This window comes from Babylonia areolata, chromosome 31 (assembly GCF_041734735.1).
Source record: "Babylonia areolata isolate BAREFJ2019XMU chromosome 31, ASM4173473v1, whole genome shotgun sequence".
In the NCBI taxonomy this organism is placed as follows: Eukaryota; Metazoa; Mollusca; class Gastropoda; order Neogastropoda; family Buccinidae; genus Babylonia; species Babylonia areolata.
In genome coordinates, this window is record NC_134906.1 from 11,231,276 (window position 1) to 11,253,344 (window position 22,069).

Consider the following 22,069-nt stretch of genomic DNA (forward strand, 5'->3'; position numbering starts at 1 on the left):
AAACCATGTGGCCTGCTGATGAAGAAAAGAAGGAAGGAGATGGACAGATGAATCACCGACTGACTGATCACTGACCACTCTGCCCTGCTGTGTGTGTGTGTGTGTGACAGAGATCACGGAGGACGCGTCGGGCAGCGACGACCACGACCAGCCCTTCCCCACGCTGCGGTGCTGCCTGGAGCAGGTGGACCCCCAAGTGGGCTTCAACATCGAGATCAAGTACCCCCAGCACTTTGAGGTCAGTACCCCCAGCATTGTGAGGTCAGTACCCCCAGTATTGTGAGGTCAATACCCCCCAGCCTTTTGAGGTCAGTACCCCCAGCATTGTGAGGTCAGTACCCCCAGCGTTGTGAGGTCAGTACCTCCAGCCTTTTGAGGTCAGTACCCCCCAGCCTTTTGAGGTCAGTACCCTCCACATAGCATTTTGAGGTCAGTACCCTCCACATAGCATTTTGAGGTCAGCATCCCCAGCATTTAGAGGTCAGTACCCCCCAGCATTTTGAGGTCAATACCCCCCCCCCCCCCCCCCAGTATTTTTAGGTTAATACATCCAGCATGTTTAGGTCAGTACCCCTCCAGCATTTTTAGGTCAGTACATCCAGCATTTTTAGGTCAGTACCCCTTCAGCATTTTTAGGTCAGTACCCCCAGCATTTTTAGGTCAGTACATCCAGCATTTTGAAGTCAGTACCCCTTCAGCATTTTGAGGTCAGTACCCCTTCAGCATTTTGAGGTCAGTACCCCTTCAGCATTTTGAGGTCAGTAACCCCCAGCATTTTGAGGTCAGTACCCCCAGCATTTTGAGGTCAGTACCCACCAGCATTTTGAGGTCAGTACCCCCAGCATTTTGAGGTCAGTACCCACCAGCATTTTGAGGTCAGTAACCCCCAGCATTTTGAGGTCAGTACCCCTCCAGCATTTTGAGGTCAGTAACCCCCAGCATTTTGATATCCGTACCCCTCCAGCATTTTGAGTAAACACATCCTCCCCCCCCAGCATTCTGAGGTCAGTACCCATCCAGCATTTTGAGGTCAGTACCCCCAGCATTTTGAGCTCAGTACCCCTCCAGCATTTTGAGGTCAGTAAACACACCCACCCCCCCCCAGCATTCTGAGGTCAGTACCCCCAGCATTTTGAGCTCAGTACCCCTCCAGCATTTTGAGGTCAGTAACCCCCCCCCCCTCCCCCCAGCATTCTGAGGTCAGTACCCCCAGCATTTTGAGGTTAGTAGTACCCCTAGAATTTTTAGGTCAGTTTCCTCAGCATTGTGAGGTCAGTAGTACCCCTAGAATTTTTAGGTCAGTACCGCCAGCATTGTGAGGTCAGTACCCCTAGAATTTTTAGGTCAGTACCACCAGCATTGTGAGGTCAGTACCCCCAGCATTTTGAGGTCAGTACCCCCAACATTGTGAGGTCAGTACCCCCAGCATTTTGAGATGATATCACCAGCATTTTTAGGTCAGTACCCCCAGCATTGTGAGGTCAGTACCCCCAGCATTTTGAGGTCAGTACCCCCAACATTTTGAGGCCTGTACCCTCTTCTGTGTATGTGCAGGTGTCCTTCCACTTGCGTGTGTGGGTGTGTGTGGGTGTGGCAGGTCATGCAAAAACACAATGAACATGTTCTTCTGCATTTATAAACATATGTTGGTGTATATGTTCGTATGTACATAGCTGTTGTGCATTCATACACATCTGTCAAGAGTATGTGTGTGTGTGTGTTGTTGTTGTGGTTGTTCATCGATTTTACGTCTGTTTTCCTGAAGAGTGATATTAGAAGGGAAAAAAATGTGTGTGAGGGGTCTAAAAGGAAGGTGGGGTATAATTAACTTGGTAAGGGAAATGTGGTCTGAGTGAATATCCTGAGTGTGTGTGTGTGTGTGTTTGGATGTGCGTGTGCGTGCATGTGTGTGATGATTTCTTAATGCTTTGAATGTTTTGCCATTCCTGATTTTTAGAATAATAGGAAGAAGAAAACCAAGCCCCCTAGTTCTGGAAGGACTTGTGTGTGTGTGTGTGTGTGCGTGTGTGTGTGTGTATACATACATACCTAGCTGTTGTGCATTCATACATGTGTCAGTGTCAGTATGAGTGTGTGTGTGTGTGTTCATACGCACCCAGCTGTTGTGCATCCATACACAAGTGTCAGTGTGTGTGTGTGTGTATGTGTATGTGCATGCATACGCGCGTGTGTGTGTGTGCGTGTGTGTGCATGTGTATGTATGTGTGTGTGCGTGTGTGTGTGCGTGTGTGTGTGTGCGTGTGTGTGTTTGCGTGTGCTTGTGCGTGTGTGTGTGCGTGTGTGTGTATGCGTGCGTGCGTGTGTGCGTGTGTGTGTTCGTACGGCAGACTGGCGAGAACGAGCAGGACAACTTCTTTGACATCAACCACTTTGTGGACCGCATCCTGGAGGTGGTGATGAAACACGCCGGCAACCGCAAGGTCATCTTCTCCACCTTCCACGCCGACACCTGCATCATGTGAGCGTCACTTTTCCTTTTCTTTTCTTTTTCCTGCATCATGTGATTTTTTTTTTTTTTTTCTCAAGGACTGACAAAGCGCGTTGGGTTATGCTGCTGGTCAGGCATCTGCTTGGCAGATGTGGTGTAGCGTATATGGATTTGTCCGAACGCAGTGATGCCTCCTTGAGCTACTGAAACTGAAACTGAAACTGTGAGCTTCACTTTTCTTTTTCCTGCATCATGTGAGCTTCACTTTCCTTTTTCCTGCATCATGTGAGCTTCACTTTTCTTTTTCCTGCATCATGTGAGCTTCACTTTCCTTTTCTTTTTCCTGCATCATGTGAGCTTCACTTTTCTTTTTCCTGCATCATGTGAGCTTCACTTTTCTTTTTCCTGTATCATGTGAGCTTCACTTTTCTTTTTCCTGCATCATGTGAGCTTCACTTTCCTTTTTCCTGCATCATGTGAGTTTCACTTTCCTTTTTCCTGCATCATGTGAGCTTCACTTTTCTTTTTCCTGCATCATGTGAGCTTCACTTTTCTTTTCCTGCATCATGTGAGCTTCACTTTCCTTTTCTTTTTCCTGCATCATGTGAGCTTCACTTTCCTTTTCTTTTTCCTGCATCATGTGAGCTTCACTTTCCTTTTCTTTTTCCTGCATCATGTGAGCTTCACTTTTCTTTTTCCTGCATCATGTGAGCTTCACTTTCCTTTTCTTTTTCCTGCATCATGTGAGCTTCACTTTTCTTTCTCCTGCATCATGTGAGCTTCACTTTTCTTTTTCCTGCATCATGTGAGCTTCACTTTCCTTTTTCTTTTTCCTGCATCATGTGAGCTTCACTTTCCTTTTTCCTGCATGCGTTTACACACGAAGGGGGTTCAGGCACTAAGCAGGTCTGCACATATGTTGACCTGGGAGATCGTAAAAATCTCCACCCTTTACCCACCAGGCGCCGTCACCGTGATTCGAACCCGGGACCCTCAGACTGAAAGTCCAACGCTTTAACCACTCGGCTTTTGCGCCCGTCTGCCAGAGGACAACTTTACTGTTGCCATGGGTTCTTTTTCAGTGCGCTAAGTGTTTGTTACATGCGGGAGCTAGGCTTATCATCTCATTCAAATGACTAGACGCTCTGTTTGATTTTCCAGTCAAACTTGAGAGAAAGGGCAAGACAGGATTTGAACCCAGACCCGCATGGACGCTGTGTTGGCAGATGAGCGTCTTAACTCTTCTGCCACCTCCCTCCTTCGTGTGAGGTTCAGATTCTGATGCTCTTTTTTTTTCTTTTTTGATATCAAAAGATGTTAATAACAGATTTTAGAATGGATTTTTCAAACAAAAAAAAACAAAAAAATCATTCACTCATACACATTTACATAGTTTCACACATAAATGTATAACAAGGACGGCAAAAAGAAAAGAAAAGACATGAATGGAAGCTTGCATTGTGTTGTATTACTCTTTTGTCACAACAGATTTCTCTCTGTGAAATTCAGGCTGCTCTCCCCTGGGGAGTGTATGTAGCTTCAGACCTGCGCCACCTGTATCTATTCTTTGACTGTTCTTTCACAGAGTACATGGGAGGGTGGGGGCATTCACTTCACTCATCAGGCTGGAACTTGCAGCAAAATATATTTTAATGTACAGCGAGAACAAACAGATAAATACTAAGCTGGCGTGCACATTTACATTCAAGGAAAATAAAGTCATCTCCCATATAAGTAATACAGCAGCAAAAATTGGAAAAATGCCAGAATAGTATTTGTAATCTGAATAGTTCTTACGGATGACTGATTAGTACAGACCATTGCTCTCTCGTCAAGGGGTGCAGTGTAAAGCATTATTAATTAAACACTCACTCTAGGTGAGATGCTCACTCAGTCTGCCGGTCTCTGCGACTGAGCAGTTACTGTTGTCAGTAGGGCGCTTAGTTGGTGGTACCCTGATTACGATAAATCAGAGCAGGCACTACTGAACACCACTGAAGTGACTCGGCAGCAGTGCAGGGTCTCGTCTGGTATGTGGCCTCCTGGCAACCAAACCTTGATGGCTCCCTCTGGACTGCCAAGGCTGGGACTGAAACAGATGAATCCGGGTGTGGCTGTGCTTTGGGGAGTCAAGATGAGCTACGTTGGAGTAATGCCGCTGAAACAGAGCAGATGATGGGGCAGCAATAAAAAAAATTATTTTAAATAGATAATGAAATAAAAAATAAAAAATTAATAAAGATAATAGTAATGAAAAATATAAAAGAATTATCAGACACATAAACAAGTGCACAAGGTGAAACACATTCAGCAAAAGGAATTTTGACATCGTGTTTGATCCTTAACTTTAAAAAAATAAATGGTTTAAATGTAGTGCAAATCAACAACATTTCATCCAGTGATTTCTTTTGTCGGATGAGGAAGACAGGGCATATCGATGATGCCAGTGGATGATGGGTTTCTTGCCTGGCATTTCAGGGTGAGTCTGAAGCAGAACAAGTACCCGGTGCTGTTCCTGAGCAACGGCCCCACCCAGCGCTACACCCCGTACAAAGACTGGCGCTGCAGCAACTTTCAGCATGGGATCAACTTTGCCAAAGCTGAGGGGCTGCTGGTGGGTGGAGTGTGATGCTGTTGTTGTTTTGGGTCTTCTTCTCCTCTTCTTCTGCGTTCACTCGTATGCACACGAGTGGGCTTTTACGTGTATGACCGTTTTTACCCCGCCATGTAGGCAGCCATACTCCGTTTTCAGGGGTGTGCATGCTGAGTATGTTCTTGTTTCCATAACCCACCGAACGCTGACATGGATTACAGGATCTTTAACATGCGTATTTGATCTTCTGCTTGCATATACACACGAGTGGGGTTCAGGCACTAGCCGGTCTGCACATATGTTGACCTGGGAGATCGTAAAAATCTCCACCCTTTACCCACCAGGCGCCGTCACCGTGATTGGAACCCGGGACCCTCAGATTGACAGTCCAACGCTTTAACCACTCAGCTATTGCGCCCATCATTTGGATCATTGGGGGTGGTTTTTGTGTTCATTTTGAAGGCTCTGTCTCACGCTCTCTTTGTGTCTTTGTCTCTTGTTTTATTTCTTTACTCATTACTTCCAGCATGGGATCAACTTGGCCGAAGCCAAGGACCTGTTTGTGGGTGGATTGTAATGCTGAAGTGGAGAAAACTGGGCCCCGCCTTCCCGTGCCCAGCCCCAGACATGGTGGACATGAACTCACTGCCCCCATGGCTGCAAAAGACTGTGGGACCTTGACCCTTAACCCCTTGACTGCTGGGGGGAAAATACAGTACAAAGAGATGTTTCAGGTCATAATCAACATCCAGAACAATCATCCAAAAAACTGAGAAAGTTATCTGGAGATATACCACTGTAGATCAAATATGTGAATTTTGCAGCCTTCCAAAGATACTGACCTTTTGATGATGTCAGCAGTAACGTCTCTATGGAAGTCAGTAGAGCTACGTTCAAAGGCAGTCAAGGGGTTTTGAACTTTTATTATTTACATCACAAATACGGCCAAATGCTCACTGTATCACAGATTGACATAAGCCCACAGTGGGGCCAACAGCAAAGTGAGAGCTGTATGGTCAGTGGTTTCTCCATTGCAGCGGGAAGTTATTTACAGCTTTGTCTATTTGTGAAGGACTGTGACTCTCAAACTAGGAAGCAGGATTACGCTGGCTCTTAGTGCTGCAGTTTTGGGGCTAGCTGGCCTTTGGGAATCATCCTAAAACCCTCTTCGCCGAGAGAGAGTGGGTGATGTAACTTGGGCAAGACACTCTCCACCATAATCAAATTCTTGTCCAGATAGTCAGGACAGCAGTTGCCTCCTCTGCTGTTCTGATGGGGTGTAGTTGGGACACGACTTACTATCGTTTATTTACGGAATGAAAGTGATGGAAAACTCCGGGACTGGTGTTGCAGGGAGTGAACTTCCAGGCGGAGGGCCTGCTGCAGGACCTGACGCTGATCCCCTACATCAAGTCCCTGGGCCTGGTGCTGTTCGTGTGGGGGGAGGACCTCAACGAGGAGCACGTCAAGCGCACCCTGCGCAAGCACCAGGTGGACGCCATCATCTTCGACAGGTACCACCCACCTTTCTCTTCTCTGGGTGACGGCAGTCGAGTTGTCGTCTCATCCCCTTCATGGTGGTCCTTCTGCTTCTTCTTCTTTGACTTTTTCCTCTTCTTCTTTGACTTTTTCTTCTTCTTCTTCTTCTACTTCTTCTTCTTCTTCTTCTTCTCCTTCTTCTTCTTCGTTCGTGGGCTGCAACTCCCACGTTCACTCATATGTACACATGTAGACTTTTATAAGTTTCACCGTATTTACCCCACCATGTAGGCAGCCATCTCCATTTTCAGGGGTGTGCATGCTGGGTATGTTCTTGTTTCCGTAACCCACCAAAGACTGACATGGATTACAGGATCTTTAACGTGCCTTATTTGATCTTCTGCTTGCCGTATACACACGAAGGGGGTTCAAGCACAAGCAGGTCTGCACATGTGTTGGCCTGGGAGATCAGAAAAATCACCACCCTTTACCCACCAGGCGCTGTTACCGAGATTTGAACCTGGAAGCCACTCAGCAATTGTGCCCATCGGTTGTCATTCAAAGAAGATGATAAAATGAGGTCCCGCGTGTAGCGTGCGCACTTTGCGCCTGTAAAAGAAATCCATGGCAGCAAGAGGGTTATCCCTGGCAAAATGCTGAAGAGAAATCCACTTTCGCCGCTAAGCAGATACACTGCTGGTGGTGCTGTGCTGTAGTGACACGCTTTCTTCATGGAGAGCAGCCCGAATATCACATGGAGAAATCTGTTGTGACAAAGTTCAATTGTGGCAGGTCCACTTCCTTTTCGTTAGGTGTGCTTGACTATGTGTGTATACATATGTATGTGTACATAACTACATGCATGTATATGAATGTGTATTGTGTGTGCGTGTGTTTATGTTAAGTTTGTGCCTGCCTATGTGTGCGTATGTGTTAGGGTAGCTGTTAGATACACATGTATGTTAAAATGTATGTATGCCGTGTGTGTGTGTGTGTGTGTGTGTGTGTGGTTGGTCACATTTTGGTGTGTGTATGTAACATAGATATAATGTTTTATGTTAACAAAAGCGTTTTTGTAAAGCACCTAGAGCAGATTTCTGGATAGTGTGCTATATAAGTATCCATTATTATTATTATTATTATTATTATTAAAGAGTACCACAACACAGCGTGTCTTCAGGAGCGCTGTGCGACACTGCATGTGTCTGTATCTCTCGGTCCTGGTTGACACCTGGATATAACCTGAAAGGAAGCATACAGTGCAGCCTTGTCGCATAGTGCCAAACCTAAATTAAACCTCCATAAGCAGCATCGTTAGTCATAGCATTGTCATTTATCATCATTGCAGATGAGAATTTGACTTCAGATTTCTGTGGCCTTTCATGACCCAGTCTCATATATGGTGATCTACTTGTCAGATGGGTATTTAGTATTCGGTGACCTAAGTACGTTGAATCATGATAGCTGCTACTGAACACCGCACAACAGTGCAGGGTCTCCTCTGGTGTGTGGCTGTCTGATGGCCTAAAATTGATAGTTTCTTGTGGACTGTTGGTGTTGAGATTGTGGCAGATCAGCTAGGATGTAGCTGTGTACTGGGAGTGACTCTGAATGAGCAGTGTGGGTATGACTCTGAATGAGCAGTGTGGGAGTGACTCTGAATGAGCAGTGTGGGAATGACTCTGAATGAGCAGTGTGGGACTCTGAATGAGTAGTGTGGGAGTGACTCTGAATGAGCAGTGTGGGAGTGACTCTGAATGAGCAGTGTGGGACTCTGAATGAGCAGTGTGGGAGTGACTCTATGAGCAGTGTGGGAGTGACTCTGAATGAGCAGTGTGGGAGTGACTCTGAATGAGCAGTGTGGGAATGACTGAATGAGCAGTGTGGGGGTGACTGAATGAGCAGTGTGGGAGTGACTCTGAATGAGCAGTGTGGGAGTGACTGAATGAGCAGTGTGGGAGTGACTGAATGAGCAGTGTGGGAGTGACTCTGAATGAGCAGTGTGGGGGTGACTGAATGAGCAGTGTGGGAGTGACTCTGAATGAGCAGTGTGGGGGTGACTGAATGAGCAGTGTACTGGGAGAGACTCTGAATGAGCAGTGTGGGAGTGACTCTGAATGAACAGTGTGGGAGTGACTGAATGAGCAGTGTACTGGGAGAGACTCTGAATGAGCAGTGTGGGAGTGACTGAATGAGCAGTGTGGGAGTGACTCTGAATGAGCAGTGTGGGAGTGACTCTGAATGAGTAGTGTGGGAATGACTCTGAGCAGTGTGGGAATGACTCTGAATGAGCAGTGTGGGACTCTGAATGAGCAGTGTGGGAATGACTCTGAATGAGCAGTGTGGGACTCTGAATGAGCAGTGTGGGAGTGACTCTGAATGAGCAGTGTGGGAATGACTCTGAATGAGCAGTGTGGGAGTGACTCTGAATGAGCAGTGTGGGGGTGACTGAATGAGCAGTGTGGGAGTGACTGAATGAGCAGTGTGGGAGTGACTCTGAATGAGCAGTGTGGGGGTGACTGAATGAGCAGTGTGGGAGTGACTCTGAATGAGCAGTGTGGGAGTGACTCTGAATGAGCAGTGTGGGAGTGACTGAATGAGCAGTGTGGGAGTGACTCTGAATGAGCAGTGTGGGGATGACTCTGAATGAGCAGTGTGGGAGTGACTCTGAATGAGCAGTGTGGGAGTGACTCTGAATGAGCAGTGTGGGAGTAATGCCACTGAAGATGCAGAAACAATAAAAACAAACAAAAAGCAAACAAACAAACAAAAACAATCCCCCTAGGTGCTGGCACGCCTCAAGGTTGTTCCTTGTTAATTCTTCTGTTCAGCATTAGTTCACTTTCCGGAAAGGCTGCAGGATGAGGGAAAATGGGAAATAGTGACTTTGTGTGTGTGTGTGTGTCTTTGACTGGGTTATGCGATTGCAATTTTCCCTCCCTAATTTTCAAGACTTGATCCTAAACCTGTGAAATTTCTGAATGCTTGCAGGATAGGCCAGAACCATCCAGACCAGTTTCTTCTGAACATGGCTTCTTCCAGCATGGAATTGGTGATCAGAAGAGCTTCTGAAGTGCCCAGTCCCAACGGAGATACTGCCAGCGAATCCGGTTCAAACGGATCTACTTCCAAAAGAACTGGCCCCGAAGGATCCTCAACTTCTGTGTAGACAATCTGATAGGGATGGTTGTGTTATTCACCATCAGTCTGACTTAGAGCAGCAGCGACTGTGGTGGGTGACAGTGGCCGCACGTCTCCACTTTCCACCCTGGTGTTTGGATTGTTCAGTGGACAGCATGAGACGTTGGACTGTTTTGCGGTTTTTCTGTGTTACTAGTACATGCAAGTCTCTTTTCATTGTGCAGATTTGAGAAGAAGAAGAAGAAGGAGAAGGAAAAAAAAGTGATTTTGAAACAAGGGGAATTGATCAATGCAGGATTAGGGGTTACAGAATAATTGTTTGAACTACATGGGTTATCCACGAGGTCGGATTTCACCCCTAACCCCCTGAACCTCACTGTTTTTTTGTTGTTTTTTTTTAACATGAAAATTGATCTTTTTGTGCTCAGTGTCTTAGCATATAAGTGTGTGTATAAGTGTGGCATGAAATGTTTGCGTGTAGTAAAAATCTGGATTGAATGTATGACACTATGTTGGAGTTTGCCTTCAGTTGTGTTGACGAATCACTGGACTTGTGCTGTGATTGTCATTATTCACAATGTGATCGGTTCTGTTTTGTTTTTGTTGTTTGTGTGTGTGTGTTGTTGTTTTTTATCATACGCCTTGAAAATGGTCCTGAGTTATGCAAAACATGGCCTGGAAAAATGTGCAGGTTTCAGTGGTGGTGGTGGTAGCCGAGTGGTCACAGCAGTGGGCTTGTGATCCGAGGGTCCAGGGTTCAGATTCCAGCCGTGTGTGGTGGGTTAAGGGTTGATGGTTTTTTTCTGACTTGCCAGATCCACATGTGTGCAGACTTGCTGGTGCCTGATTCCCGTTTAAGTGTAAACATGCAGAAGATCCAACATGCACATTGAAGATCCTGTCATGAAATCATTGTTTGGTGGGCTATGGAAGCATGAACATACCAAGAATGCACATGAAAGAATGGGTACAGAATGGAATAGTGTCTGTAAATAAGCTGTTTGTTGTGGAAAATATTCGCTTTTTTTTTTTCTTTTTAAATTTTGCAGAATTCCGAGACATCTTTCCAAATCTCAATCAAACAAACTTCCTTCTGTATACAGGTATCATACATGCAGTTGATGGGTGCAATAGCCAAGTGGTTAAAGTGTTGGACTGTCAATCTGAGGGTCCCGGGCTCGAATCTCGGTGACGGCACCTTGTGGGTAATGGGTGGAGATTTTTCCGATCTCCCAAGTCAACATAAGTGCAGACCTGCCAGTGCCTGAACCCCCTTCGTGTGTATACGCAAGCAGGAGATCATATATGCACGTTAAAGATCCTGTAAACCATGTCAGCATTCGGTGGGTTATGGAAACAAGAACATACCCAGCATGCACACCCCCGAAAACAGAGTATGGCTGCCTACATGGTGGGGTAAAAACGGTCATACACGAAAAAGCCCACTCGTGTACATATGAGTGAACGTGGGAGTTGCAGCCCACAAACTAAAAAGAAGAAGAATATATTTGTATTTGTATTTCTTTTTATCACAACAGATTTCTCTGTGTGAAATTCGGGCTGCCCTTTCTCCTCTGCTCTGTCTCGACAGTTATCGTAGATTTCTGTGAAGCTGATGATAAAGCATGCAGGCAAACCCGATGCTATTGTGTGACAAAGCAAAGCTTACTTAAAGTGGCACGCAGCAGAAGAAAATTCATTCCCTCTGTTGAGCCTGGTTGTTCGTTGTTTGTTTTCTTTAAGGTAGGGGTGAGGTGATTGTTGTGATTGGGGTTTTTTGTGGGTGGGTGTTTTTTTTTGTTAATCCAGCATTTAAAAAATATTAGTGGAAAAGTAGGGTCACTCAGGTCATGATTAACATGGTGTTTTTTTGTTTGTTTGTTTGTTTTTTTTGGGGGGTGGGGGGGGGGGGGGGTTTCGCTTATACGCTAAGAGACTGTCTCCGGTTTGGTCTGGTTTGAAACAAAGTTTGTCATGTAGAGATGGTCTCTGTGTAGTTCCCAAAACTTCAGCAACGTTTCAGTGGTCACAGTGAACAAAGGAGATAGAATCATTCATTTCACATTAACTCCACTGTCAAGAAATATGTGGATTGTTATGCCTTTTCATTGTAAGGGTTTTGTTATTATGATTGTTATTACTTTGTTGTTAATTGTTTTGTGGTCATTTCACAATGGAGATAAATGGATATATCTGAAACAAAACGCTATGTTATGTTATGTGACAGTTCTGATTTTTTGAAACACTGTCTGTCTGCTGTGTTGGTTCAGGTCATGTTACGGACCGTTCCAGAGCAGGTAATTACCCCGGTACATCTCTGTCATTGTTTTCTCCACTTGTCAGAGAGGAATGGATCTCAGCATGGAATACTCAGACTGACACAGGGTTTTGCTCAGCTTCCAGAAAGCAAGGTACATTTTGCTTTTGTTGTTTCCCCCCCAACCCCACTCCCCCTTTTTTTTTTTCTTCTTCTTCTACTGAATCGATGGATCTGTGTCATTTCAAGTGTCATCATCTCGATGTGTGTCATTTCAAGTGGCATCATCTCGATGTGTGTCATTTCAAGTGTCATCATCTCGATGTCACTCATCCCTAGTCCCCCATACACAGGCCACACTCCCAGCTTCCTTTGTTTGCCACAGTCTTGACACCACACCGGCAGTCTGCATAGAAGTTTTGGTGTTTGGGTCGCCAGTAGGCCACACGCCTGATGAGACCCTGCACTGCTGCTGAGTTGTGTTTAGCACTGCCTGTTCTGATTCAGTATGTGCAAGACACCACCTACTAGGCCCCCCCCCCCCCACCACACTCCACTCCCCTTACAGACGACAGTAATCACCTGGTCGTGGAGCCAGACTGAGTGAGTGTTCTTCCTGGGCGTGGAGACCGCTGCCACGTCCCTCCAGCAACACGTGGTTGTCGTGTGGCAGAAGAAGAGAACCCCCATCAATCTGCCAGACTGAAAGACTGTTAACTCTTTCACCACCGAGTTTCTGTGCGAAAAACGCTCCCCAGCGCTAACCATTTTAGATACAAAGCTCTCAGTCACAGGCTTCGGTTCACGTCACAGTAATGCAGTGGACTGGTTCACTTCAAACTCGGTCAGGGTCCAAAGGTTAGTCATCGTTTCATTGGCAGGGAAAGTGCCTGCAGCTGTCAAGCTTCGTTACAACGTGAAAAATTGTTGGGTTTTTTTTCACATGACCCCTTGATGTGGACTAAAGTCAGCTATGTGGGTGCACTGTCTTGTCAGCTTAACTCACTCCGGACGATGGAACGTTATAGCATTCCTGATGTAAGGTAGTGTTCCAGACGATGGAACGCTGTAGCAGTTTCAACAATTAAAAATTTGTCCACGTCTTCCTCATGGGGTAGCATAAAAATCGCAACTACACCGGGCATTGTGAACGTGTCAAGGGTCAAATGGAAAGTTTCTTCGTGAGGTTCAGTAACTATACACTCACTGGACAGCCGTTGACCTTGGTACCCCACATGACAAGCTAATCTGCGTAGATATCAAAAATGACGTCGCTGGCGATACAAGTGGAAATTTTGGGGGCAAACTAGATCACGACAGCGGCTTTGAACTGCTCCTGAAGTGATTGAAATGCTTCAAACGGAAGGTTTCGACATTGAACGAGGATGATGAAGACGTTGAATAAAGTATCTGCAGTGAAGAAAGCTACCAGCAAGAAGGTACTGACAGTGACTCAGCTTCTGAGGGCTGTGAAGAGAGGGAGGGAGGTGGGCGTACACACGATGTGACAAGAGGGGTCAGTGGGTCAAGTACAGGGAGTTTTCATTCAGTTACTTTGTGTTTTGTATTTTTTGTGATTTTTTTTTTCCTAACCTTAGCAAATGAGTCGTCTTCAGGGGAAAAGCAAGGGAGAAAACTGTTGGTCCGGAGTGAGTTAAGTCACCTATGGGGGTGAGAGTCAACAGGAACTCACAACAATCATAGAAGTGGAGGGGAACTGAAAATTGAGGTCACCCAGCTGATGCGCTTGGTCTCTTCACTCAGGAACCGTACCTGGTTCTGTTCGTTCTTTAGTTTAACGTCTTTTCACTGTAAGTGATATTAGACGAGGGAAGGAAAAAAATCGAGAATTACTGTGTACGCATGCGAGTAAGTGAAAGTGTGTGTGTGTGTTACATATAGAAAATTATTGCTACCTGAGGAGGTGGGGGTTTTGTTGGGGTTTTTTTCCATCCCCCTTTTTTTTTTTTTTTTCCACATTTTGAGTAGTGAAGAGGAGGAGGAGGAATTTTGTTTAACGTCCTGTTACACTTACTGGTGATTGTAAACTGTATTTTGAGTGGTGTTTTTTGGGTTGGGTTTTCTTTTTTGGTGTGTTTTTTTTTTCATGTGTATGTTGCTTTGGGGTGTTTTTTTGTGTATGTGTGGGTTTGGTTGGGTTTTTTTTATTCATTTGTGCGGGGGTTTTTTGTTTTGTTTTTGTGTGTGTTTTTGGTTTGTTTTCTTGCGAGTGTTGTGTTGTTGTTTTGTGTGTATGTTTTTTTGTTGTTGGGTTTTTTGTTTTTGTGCGTGTTGTTACGGAGGGGGTTCTGCTCTCTGAAAAGTGCAAAATCCAAACAACTATCATCACTTGACAAGAGTGTTCAACTCATAGCGTTCATACTCCGACTGTGAGAGATTATATGAATATTCATTACCGCTGTACAGTACACCCTAATGGTGTATTACTGTTAGCTTATTCCTGGAACAATAATCATTACTGTTTAGAGAATTCAGTAACGCAAGGGGGGGGGGGGGGTTGTTTATATTTGGTTGAGTGGTGTTGAAGGGGAAGAAGTGTGTGTAGGCCGAGAGTTTTAACTAACTATTTACAGTGAAGATTATGAATTTCATACCTACATTACATTATGGGTATTATGTAGTTATTTGAACGACAATTAGCTGTTTAGGTTCAAAGCAAGGGGGGCTTTATTATTGGTTCGGGTTTGAAGGAAGGAGATGTGTAGGCCATGATTTACCGTCAAACTTGCAAAGTGCAACAGATTGAGATCAAGACCACGACATTGGTGTGTTTTGTTATGTATTCTTTGTTTTTAACCTGACGGCCAACAGCCGAGCGTTTAAACTTCTTTCCTGAGGCCCGGGTTAATCACATAATGGTTGGGTAAAGGGTGCAGACTTATTTACCAGTGCCAGGTAAATGACATATGGCAGACCGCAGTGCTGAACCCCGTTCGGTGTAAATTCAAGCGTCAGATCAACGGGCAGAAAATCCGTAACAACGTGCAGCGAACGGTTACAAAAAAGAACATACAGCATGCACCCCGAAACGGAATAGAGTGCCACATGCTGGTAAAGACGTGAATTCGATCGGTGATTTTGCTACACTAGTGTGCTGACAATGAACTGCAGAGAAGAAGTTGATAAAGTTGGTGTTAGTTGTGTCGATCTTCATGTTAGAAAATCGTTTTTTAGGGTCAGGCACATAAAAACATGGGTGCGCAATGTTGGCCTACCTTCCCACATGGCATATTACGATTTCATCTCTTAAAGTAACCAACACACACCACACACACACACACACACTCACACACAACACAGTGACACTCCAAACTCACACACACCACTACACACCAACTGTAAACGTAGCAGCTAAAGAAAACCACTTACATTCACAACACACATAACCATAGACAGGAAAACATAGCACGAACGAAAGAACTTATCACATTGAATCCAAATTATGTTCGTGCACTGGCGTTTTCTGTTGTCTTTTAAGTTTTTCTTTGCATTTTAATTTTATTGCATCATCAGGAATGGTCTATACTTACGATGAATGATTGACAAAAATAGCCACAGGGTTTGCTCTGCGGGCAAATGTTCGCGGGTCTAACAGTGACAAATGAGGCATCCCCGGGCGCTCTGTGCAATCAGACGCAAAGTTAAGCGATGCCCACCTGGAAATGTGTAGTTAATCTTTTTGTTGTGGCGGTAACACATTGTAGGATTCAGTGGGGGGGGTGGGGGCCCAAGGAGGGATGGGGGTGCTGGGGATCAAAGTATTAAAGTCCACCTACTAAAATGTCCCAAATAACCCTTATCCGTGCTCTTATGTGCGTAACACCACTAGGATCCAAGGTGGGGCGGGATGGATAAAGGGCTGGGGGGAGAGTGTCTCAAATATTACATGCCACACTTCTGAAATTTTCCCAAAATACACTTCGTCTCATTATTGTGCGGAACAGCCATCTAGGATTCCAAGGAGGGGATGGGGGTTGTAGGGGGATCCAAAAGTTATAATATGGCTTTCTGAATTTTGTCACAGATTACCTCCTTTCGTTTGCTTTTTGTTGGTTAACAGCAGTGGAGCCAGGGGTGGGGGGGTGGGGTGGGGGGTGTTTGGGGGCTGGGGGGTGGTTTTAAGTATTATATAGATGTCCACCTTCTGAATTGATGTCAAAACTAACAACTAGCCTTTCCGTTTTGCTCTTGCTTGGCCCTTCCCTATCTATAAATGAGTCCGCTGCCCAGTCCTTTTTTATTCATATTTTTCTTTAATATTAATACCCCCCCGACACTTTGAAATTGTCACCCTGCAGAATTAACCTTCGCTTCCCTTGCTTTTTTGCGGTAAAAATAGAAAATACACGAAATCAACTTTTTTTCACCGACAGAGGGACTGTGGATAAAGCCAGAAAGACTCTATGAATTTGCCTTCGTCGTTTAGCACACTGTGAGAACTTGAACAGTGTGTAAGCAAGGAGTTGATTCCGAGGCAATGGTGGGGGGGTCAGGGTCGAATGAGTTAGGTTGAGTTTTTAAAATTTTATTAAGTCTTTAATATTGTGTTTTTTTTTCTGGCACTGGGATCTGAAATGTCATCTATTTCACTTGCATTGTTTGAGTTTGTATGCACTTTTTTTGGAGGGCTCTGCTCTGTCAAATGAATTTTGTTATCTGTTACTTTGTCTCTTTTTTTTTTCCCTTTTGATCACTTTTTGTTTTTAATCCTTGGTGAAAAATGTAGAATGTACAAATTTTGAACAGTTCCTGGTTTTGTGCATGATATGATAATTGATTACACACAAATCACCCCTCCTATCCTCCCACTTTCCCACCTTCACCACCACTTTTTTTTATGTGTTTGTTTTTGTTGTTAGAAATGCGATTGTAGTTGGTTGAGAATCCGTTTTTCACCTGTGATAGGCTTGTGCAGTCAGCTGGAGCTTTAGCAACAGCTTTTGCTGCCAGCTGTTGCTGACCTTGAGACCAATGTATTTTCTTCCATAATGCAAAGTCTGCTTACATTCTTGTCTCGGAACTGCCTTTTTTTCTTTTTTCAAGGAGATATGTTGTGATGTGTTTAGAAACATGTATTGTGATTTTGCTGTATGTATGTGTTAGAAGTTATGTTTTTTTCATTTTTATTGTTATAACAAAAATTTTTTTATCTGAAGTCTTGAATATTTTGTTGTTGTTTTTTTTCTGGACATTAGGGCATTCTTACAATGTTCTATTCTTTTTTGCACTTAGGATGTGTGAGTTGCATGCTAGCATTTTTTGGGGGGTGGGAGGGGGGAGGGCTATGCCTGTTGTTATAAATGAATTTGGTTATCATGTGTAACTTTGTACTCCTGTTTTTTTTTGTTTTTTTTTTTTTATTTTTTAATCCTCTGGTGAAAAATGTAAGTAATGGGTTCAAATGTTTGAAACATGTCCTGGGTTTATGTGCATGATTATGACTGTACTTGTTACAACCCCCACACACCCCCCACCATCCCCCACTCCCACCACCACCACCTTTTTTTTTTTGTTTGTTTATGTGAATATGTTTGTTTGGTGTTTCGGGTTCTATAGGACCAGTTTTCAACCCTGGTGATAGGGCTTTGGTGCGGTCAGCTGGGCTTTTAGCAACAGTCTTTTGTCTTGCCAGCTGTTTGCCTGACCTTGATGTACCTAATTATTCTTCTTCACATAATTACATGCAAAGGCTCCAAGTCTGCTGTAACATTTCGCTTGTTCTCGGGAGACACTGCCTCTTTTTTTTTTTCTTTTTTTCTAGAGGAGGATATTGTTAGTGATTGTGTTTATGAAACATGTTTTGTGTGCATGTTTGGCAAGTTTATGTTTGTATGTATTGTATGAATGTTTGTATTTTCATGTATTGTTTGTGTATATGTATTGTATGCATGTTAATGTGGATATGTATGTGTGTGTATGTGTGTATGTATTGTATGCATGTTAACGTATGTATGTATTGTATGCATGTTTATATATGCATGTATTGTATGCATGTTTATGTGAATATGTATTGTGTGCATGCTCTTGGAGATTCAAGGCTTGTTGCCCTTTGCTTGAGGGCTGGACAGTGTGCTTGTTTGTTCATTTATGAACACCTTCTAAATACTTTGAACTCCTATTGGGTTTGGCTTTTATATATATATATATATATATATATATATATATGCAGTGTTGCTATTTTCATCATGATTTTTACACTGCCGATTACAATGTGCTCAAAATGATTGCTTCCCCCCCCCCCCCCCGCCCCCCCCCTCCTCCCCCTTATTTTTATGACAGAAACCAGTGTGCATCTCAGTGTGTGTTGGGAAGGTTTGGGGGATTTTTCATTTGTGTTTGTCACGGCAAAGGTACGTAACACATGCCACTGAAAACGATTGATGTCGAAGGATGGTACAGTACTCGTCTAATGGACATCGATTACAACACAAACATGAAGGTTGTTTCTGGCAAAATTCTGTAGAAAAATCCACTTCGATAGGAAAAACAAATTAAAAAAACTGCACGCAGGGGGAAAAAAAAGAAAAAAAGAAAAGGGTGGCGCTGTAGTGTAGCGACGCACTGTCCCTTGGGAGAGCAGCCCGAATTTCACACAGAGAAATCTGTTGTGACCAAAAGAAATACAAATTTAGGTACAAGCTGGAATGATCAGAGCACTACTCTAAATGGATTTCTGTATAAAATTTCTGTAAAAAAAAAAAAAAAGGGTGAAAATCAAGCGAGATTTTTCATATGGGTTTTTTTGTTGCTGTTGTTTGTTTGTTTGCTTTTTTATGTTGTTTTGTTTTCTTTTTTTGACGGGCGCAATAGCCGAGTGGTTAAAGCGTTGGACTGTCAATCTGAGGGTCCCGGGTTCGAATTACGGTGAGGGCGCCTGGTGGGTAAAGGGTGGAGATTTTTACGATCTCCCAGGTCAACATATGTGCAGATCTGCTAGTGCCTGAACCCCCTTCGTGTGTATATGCAAGCAGAAGATCAAATACGCACGTTAAAGATCCTGTAATCCATGTCAGCGTTCGGTGGGTTATGGAAACAAGAACATACCCAGCATGCACACCCCTGAAAACGGAGTATGGCTGCCTACATGGCGGGGTAAAAAACGGTCATACACGTAAAAGCCCACTCGTGTGCATACGAGTGAACACAGAAGAAGAAGTTTTCTTTTGTCATGCTGTTACCCTGATCAGTCAGCCAGAAAGTGGTCTGCTGTAAGGAAGCCAAATGTGAAAGGACAGAAAGTGTACTGCAGCTTCTGTACATAAAGTACTTTTGTGTGGCGATATGTCATTAATACAGATACTGCTACTGCAGCTTCTGTACATAAAGTACTTTTGTGTGGTGATATGTCATTAATACAGATACTGCTACTGCAGCTTCTGTACATAAAGTACTTTTGTTTGGTGATATGTCATTAATACAGATACTGCTACTGCAGCTTCTGTACATAAAGTACTTTTGTGTGGTGATATGTCATTAATACAGATACCGCTTTAAAAAAAAGAAAAAGAAAAAAGAGTGACATTTTTTAAACAGTGTATTTAAAAGAAGATTATGAAAGTCAGATAGTTATATGCTGTAGTTTAGATCTGAAGTGTATTCAGAACATGCAACACGTATGTTGTTACTGTGTGTAGACTTGAGTGATATTTTTGCGTACATATTTTTGTTGTTCTTGTTGTTTTTGTGGGGTTTTGTGTGTGTGTGTGTTGTTGTTGTTGTTGTAGCGTATATGGATTCATCCGGACGCAGTGACGCCTCCTTGAGCTACTGATACTGATACTACTCGCATGCCTGCCTGTTAACAAAGCGGGTTCTTCTCAAAATGTTGTGGAGCGAACAAGGCAGCGACAGCAATGTTTCAGTGTTGCTGAAGTACTTGAAGTGCTACAAACTGAAGGGTTGAACATTGAAGAGGTGGATGATGACGAAGAAGAAATTAAGTTCAGAAAGCAAGCATGGGTATGGTGATTTGGGGTCAAAATTTGGCATTTTTTTCTACATAATGGTAAAACTGTAAAAATAAGATGAGAAATTTGATTTTTTTTGTAATAGCCCAACACGTAATAAACCGGTTCTGAAAGTTTCATTTTCTTACTCTGTATTTTGTATTTTTTGTAATTTTTTTTCCAAACCCTTACAAATGGGCCGTCTGTGGGGAAAAGCAAGGGAGAAAACTTGTCGTCCTGAGTGAGTTAATGGGATCACCCTCATGAAGCTTGTTCTTAATCCCTCATTCAGAACCACAGCTGGGTTTTAAGCCTCTTTGAGAGCTATCAATATCAAGTCAGCTTTGGGATACACAACAGAGGAGACCCTGCACGCATGAAAAGAATCCTGTTCATGGGTGATGAGCTACAGGCGGTTATGATATGAGTTTTTGTTTGTTTCATTATATTCATTTCTTATGGCTGTTTGTGTTGTGGTGGCATGTAGGTTTTAGTATTGCTGTTCTTATTATTGATATTTTATCATTGCCTTTCTCTCTTCAAGTACTGGGGAAATAGGGATGAGTGTACTTGCGCTGTAAGTGGGCTTGCTATTGTATTGTCATTTATGCAGAAGGTTTGTGTTGGTGCACATTTGTGTGTGTGTGTGTGTGTGTGAGGGTGATAGTGTGTGGGGGGTGGGGCGAGAGGGAGGGGGTTGGGTGTGGCGGCTGGGGCTAAGCTTGTTTTCTGTGATTTTTAGTTATGAAGCGGGTGATGATCGAATATCATTTTAACGACGGGCACAATAGCTGAGTGGTTAAAGCGTTGGACTGTCAATCTGAGGGTCCTGGGTTCGAATCACGGTGACGGCGCCTGGTGGGTAAAGGGTGGAGATTTTTACAATCTCCCAGGTCAACATATGTGCAGACCTGCTAGTGCCTGAACCCCCTTCGTGTGTATATGCAAGCAGGAGATCAAATACGCACGTTAAAGATCCTGTAATCCATGTCAGCGTTCGGTGGGTTATGGAAACAAGAACATACCCAGCATGCACACCCCTGAAAACGGAGTATGGCTGCCTACATGGCTGGGTAAAAACGGTCATACACGTAAAAGCCCACTCGTGTGCATACGAGTGAATGCAGAAGGAGAAGAATATCATTTTAACACCCCTTTGCGCATACCAGGTTCTTCTAACTGAAGCAAATATAACGAGTTTTGAAGTCTTGCTGGTGTGGAAGTAGCAGATTTGATGAGAAGTCCTCTAGCCACCTGTGTTTGTTCTTGTTACTGTGTGTCTTCACTGTGCTGTGCTGCTAACTGTTCACATTTAATGTAAGTAAAATTGCAGTTTTCGATCTGTACTTGTATGTGTGTGCATTTGTCAATATGTATTCAGATTTTCAGTAAAATTAGTAATATTGCAAATCTTTGATTTACCATTTTCATATAAATTTTTTTGTAAAGCAATTAATATGCAGAAAAATTGTTCCCGCTTTCATCTTCTTTGGAAAGGAGTGATTTCACAGATTAAAAAAAAAAAAAAAATGTATGACTGTATATCTCAGTTTAACTCCTTTTTTTTTTTTCTTTTTGATTTCTTTAAATCACTTCTTGAAATCTTACTTTACATATTAATCAATTTGGAACATCAGTGATGAAATAAAGTCACATATCTTGGTGTGGCTTCTTAGTCAGTTGCTGCTGTTGTGTTTGGTTTAGCTGTAGCTGGGTGATTCTTTATTGTCTCCTATGGTTTGGGGTTTTTGATGGGCGTAGTGCTGATTTTCGTTTCTTTTCTTTTTTTTTCTTTTTTTAATCTATTTTTATCTGCATTTCTCCTTGAGTTTATCATGGAATTTTTTTTTTTTTTTTTTTTTTTTTTTTGTCAGTAGGCTGTTTTCTTCAAAAACTTATTATTTTAAAGTGGTGGTTTTTTGTTGTTGTTGTTTTTTTAGTATCATTGTTGTATTAGTGGACTTGTGTATATCTGGGATACGTTGTACAGGTATCCATGCATTGTATTGTATGTGTTGATTTTTCAAAAGTTACAGGTGCATCCCAAACTTATTGTCCCTTTTGATCTTTTTTTTTTTTTTGAAAGGAGGTGACCATCTCTTTGTTCATCAGTCTTCACGACAAACCCAAAGCTTTTTTTTTTTTTTTTTTTTTTTTTTAGATACATTTTTTGGGGGGGTCAC

General features: G+C 43.4%; 1 protein-coding gene across 2 annotated transcripts in view; it reads left to right on the forward strand.

Moving 5' to 3' along the window:
* The window catches only part of LOC143275953 (putative glycerophosphocholine phosphodiesterase GPCPD1 homolog 2), an 80,149-nt gene extending 68,739 nt beyond the window's left edge, over positions 1-11,410 (forward strand). For both annotated transcript variants that reach the window (XM_076580299.1, XM_076580300.1), the window contains 5 exons: positions 111-238; positions 2,349-2,479; positions 4,928-5,063; positions 6,396-6,556; positions 9,513-11,410. In XM_076580299.1, the coding sequence (XP_076436414.1) occupies positions 111-238; positions 2,349-2,479; positions 4,928-5,063; positions 6,396-6,556; positions 9,513-9,690 (734 nt within the window). In that variant the 3' untranslated portion in view covers positions 9,691-11,410. The remainder of the gene's footprint in view (positions 1-110; positions 239-2,348; positions 2,480-4,927; positions 5,064-6,395; positions 6,557-9,512) is intronic.
* Positions 11,411-22,069: the final 10,659 nt, after the last annotated feature.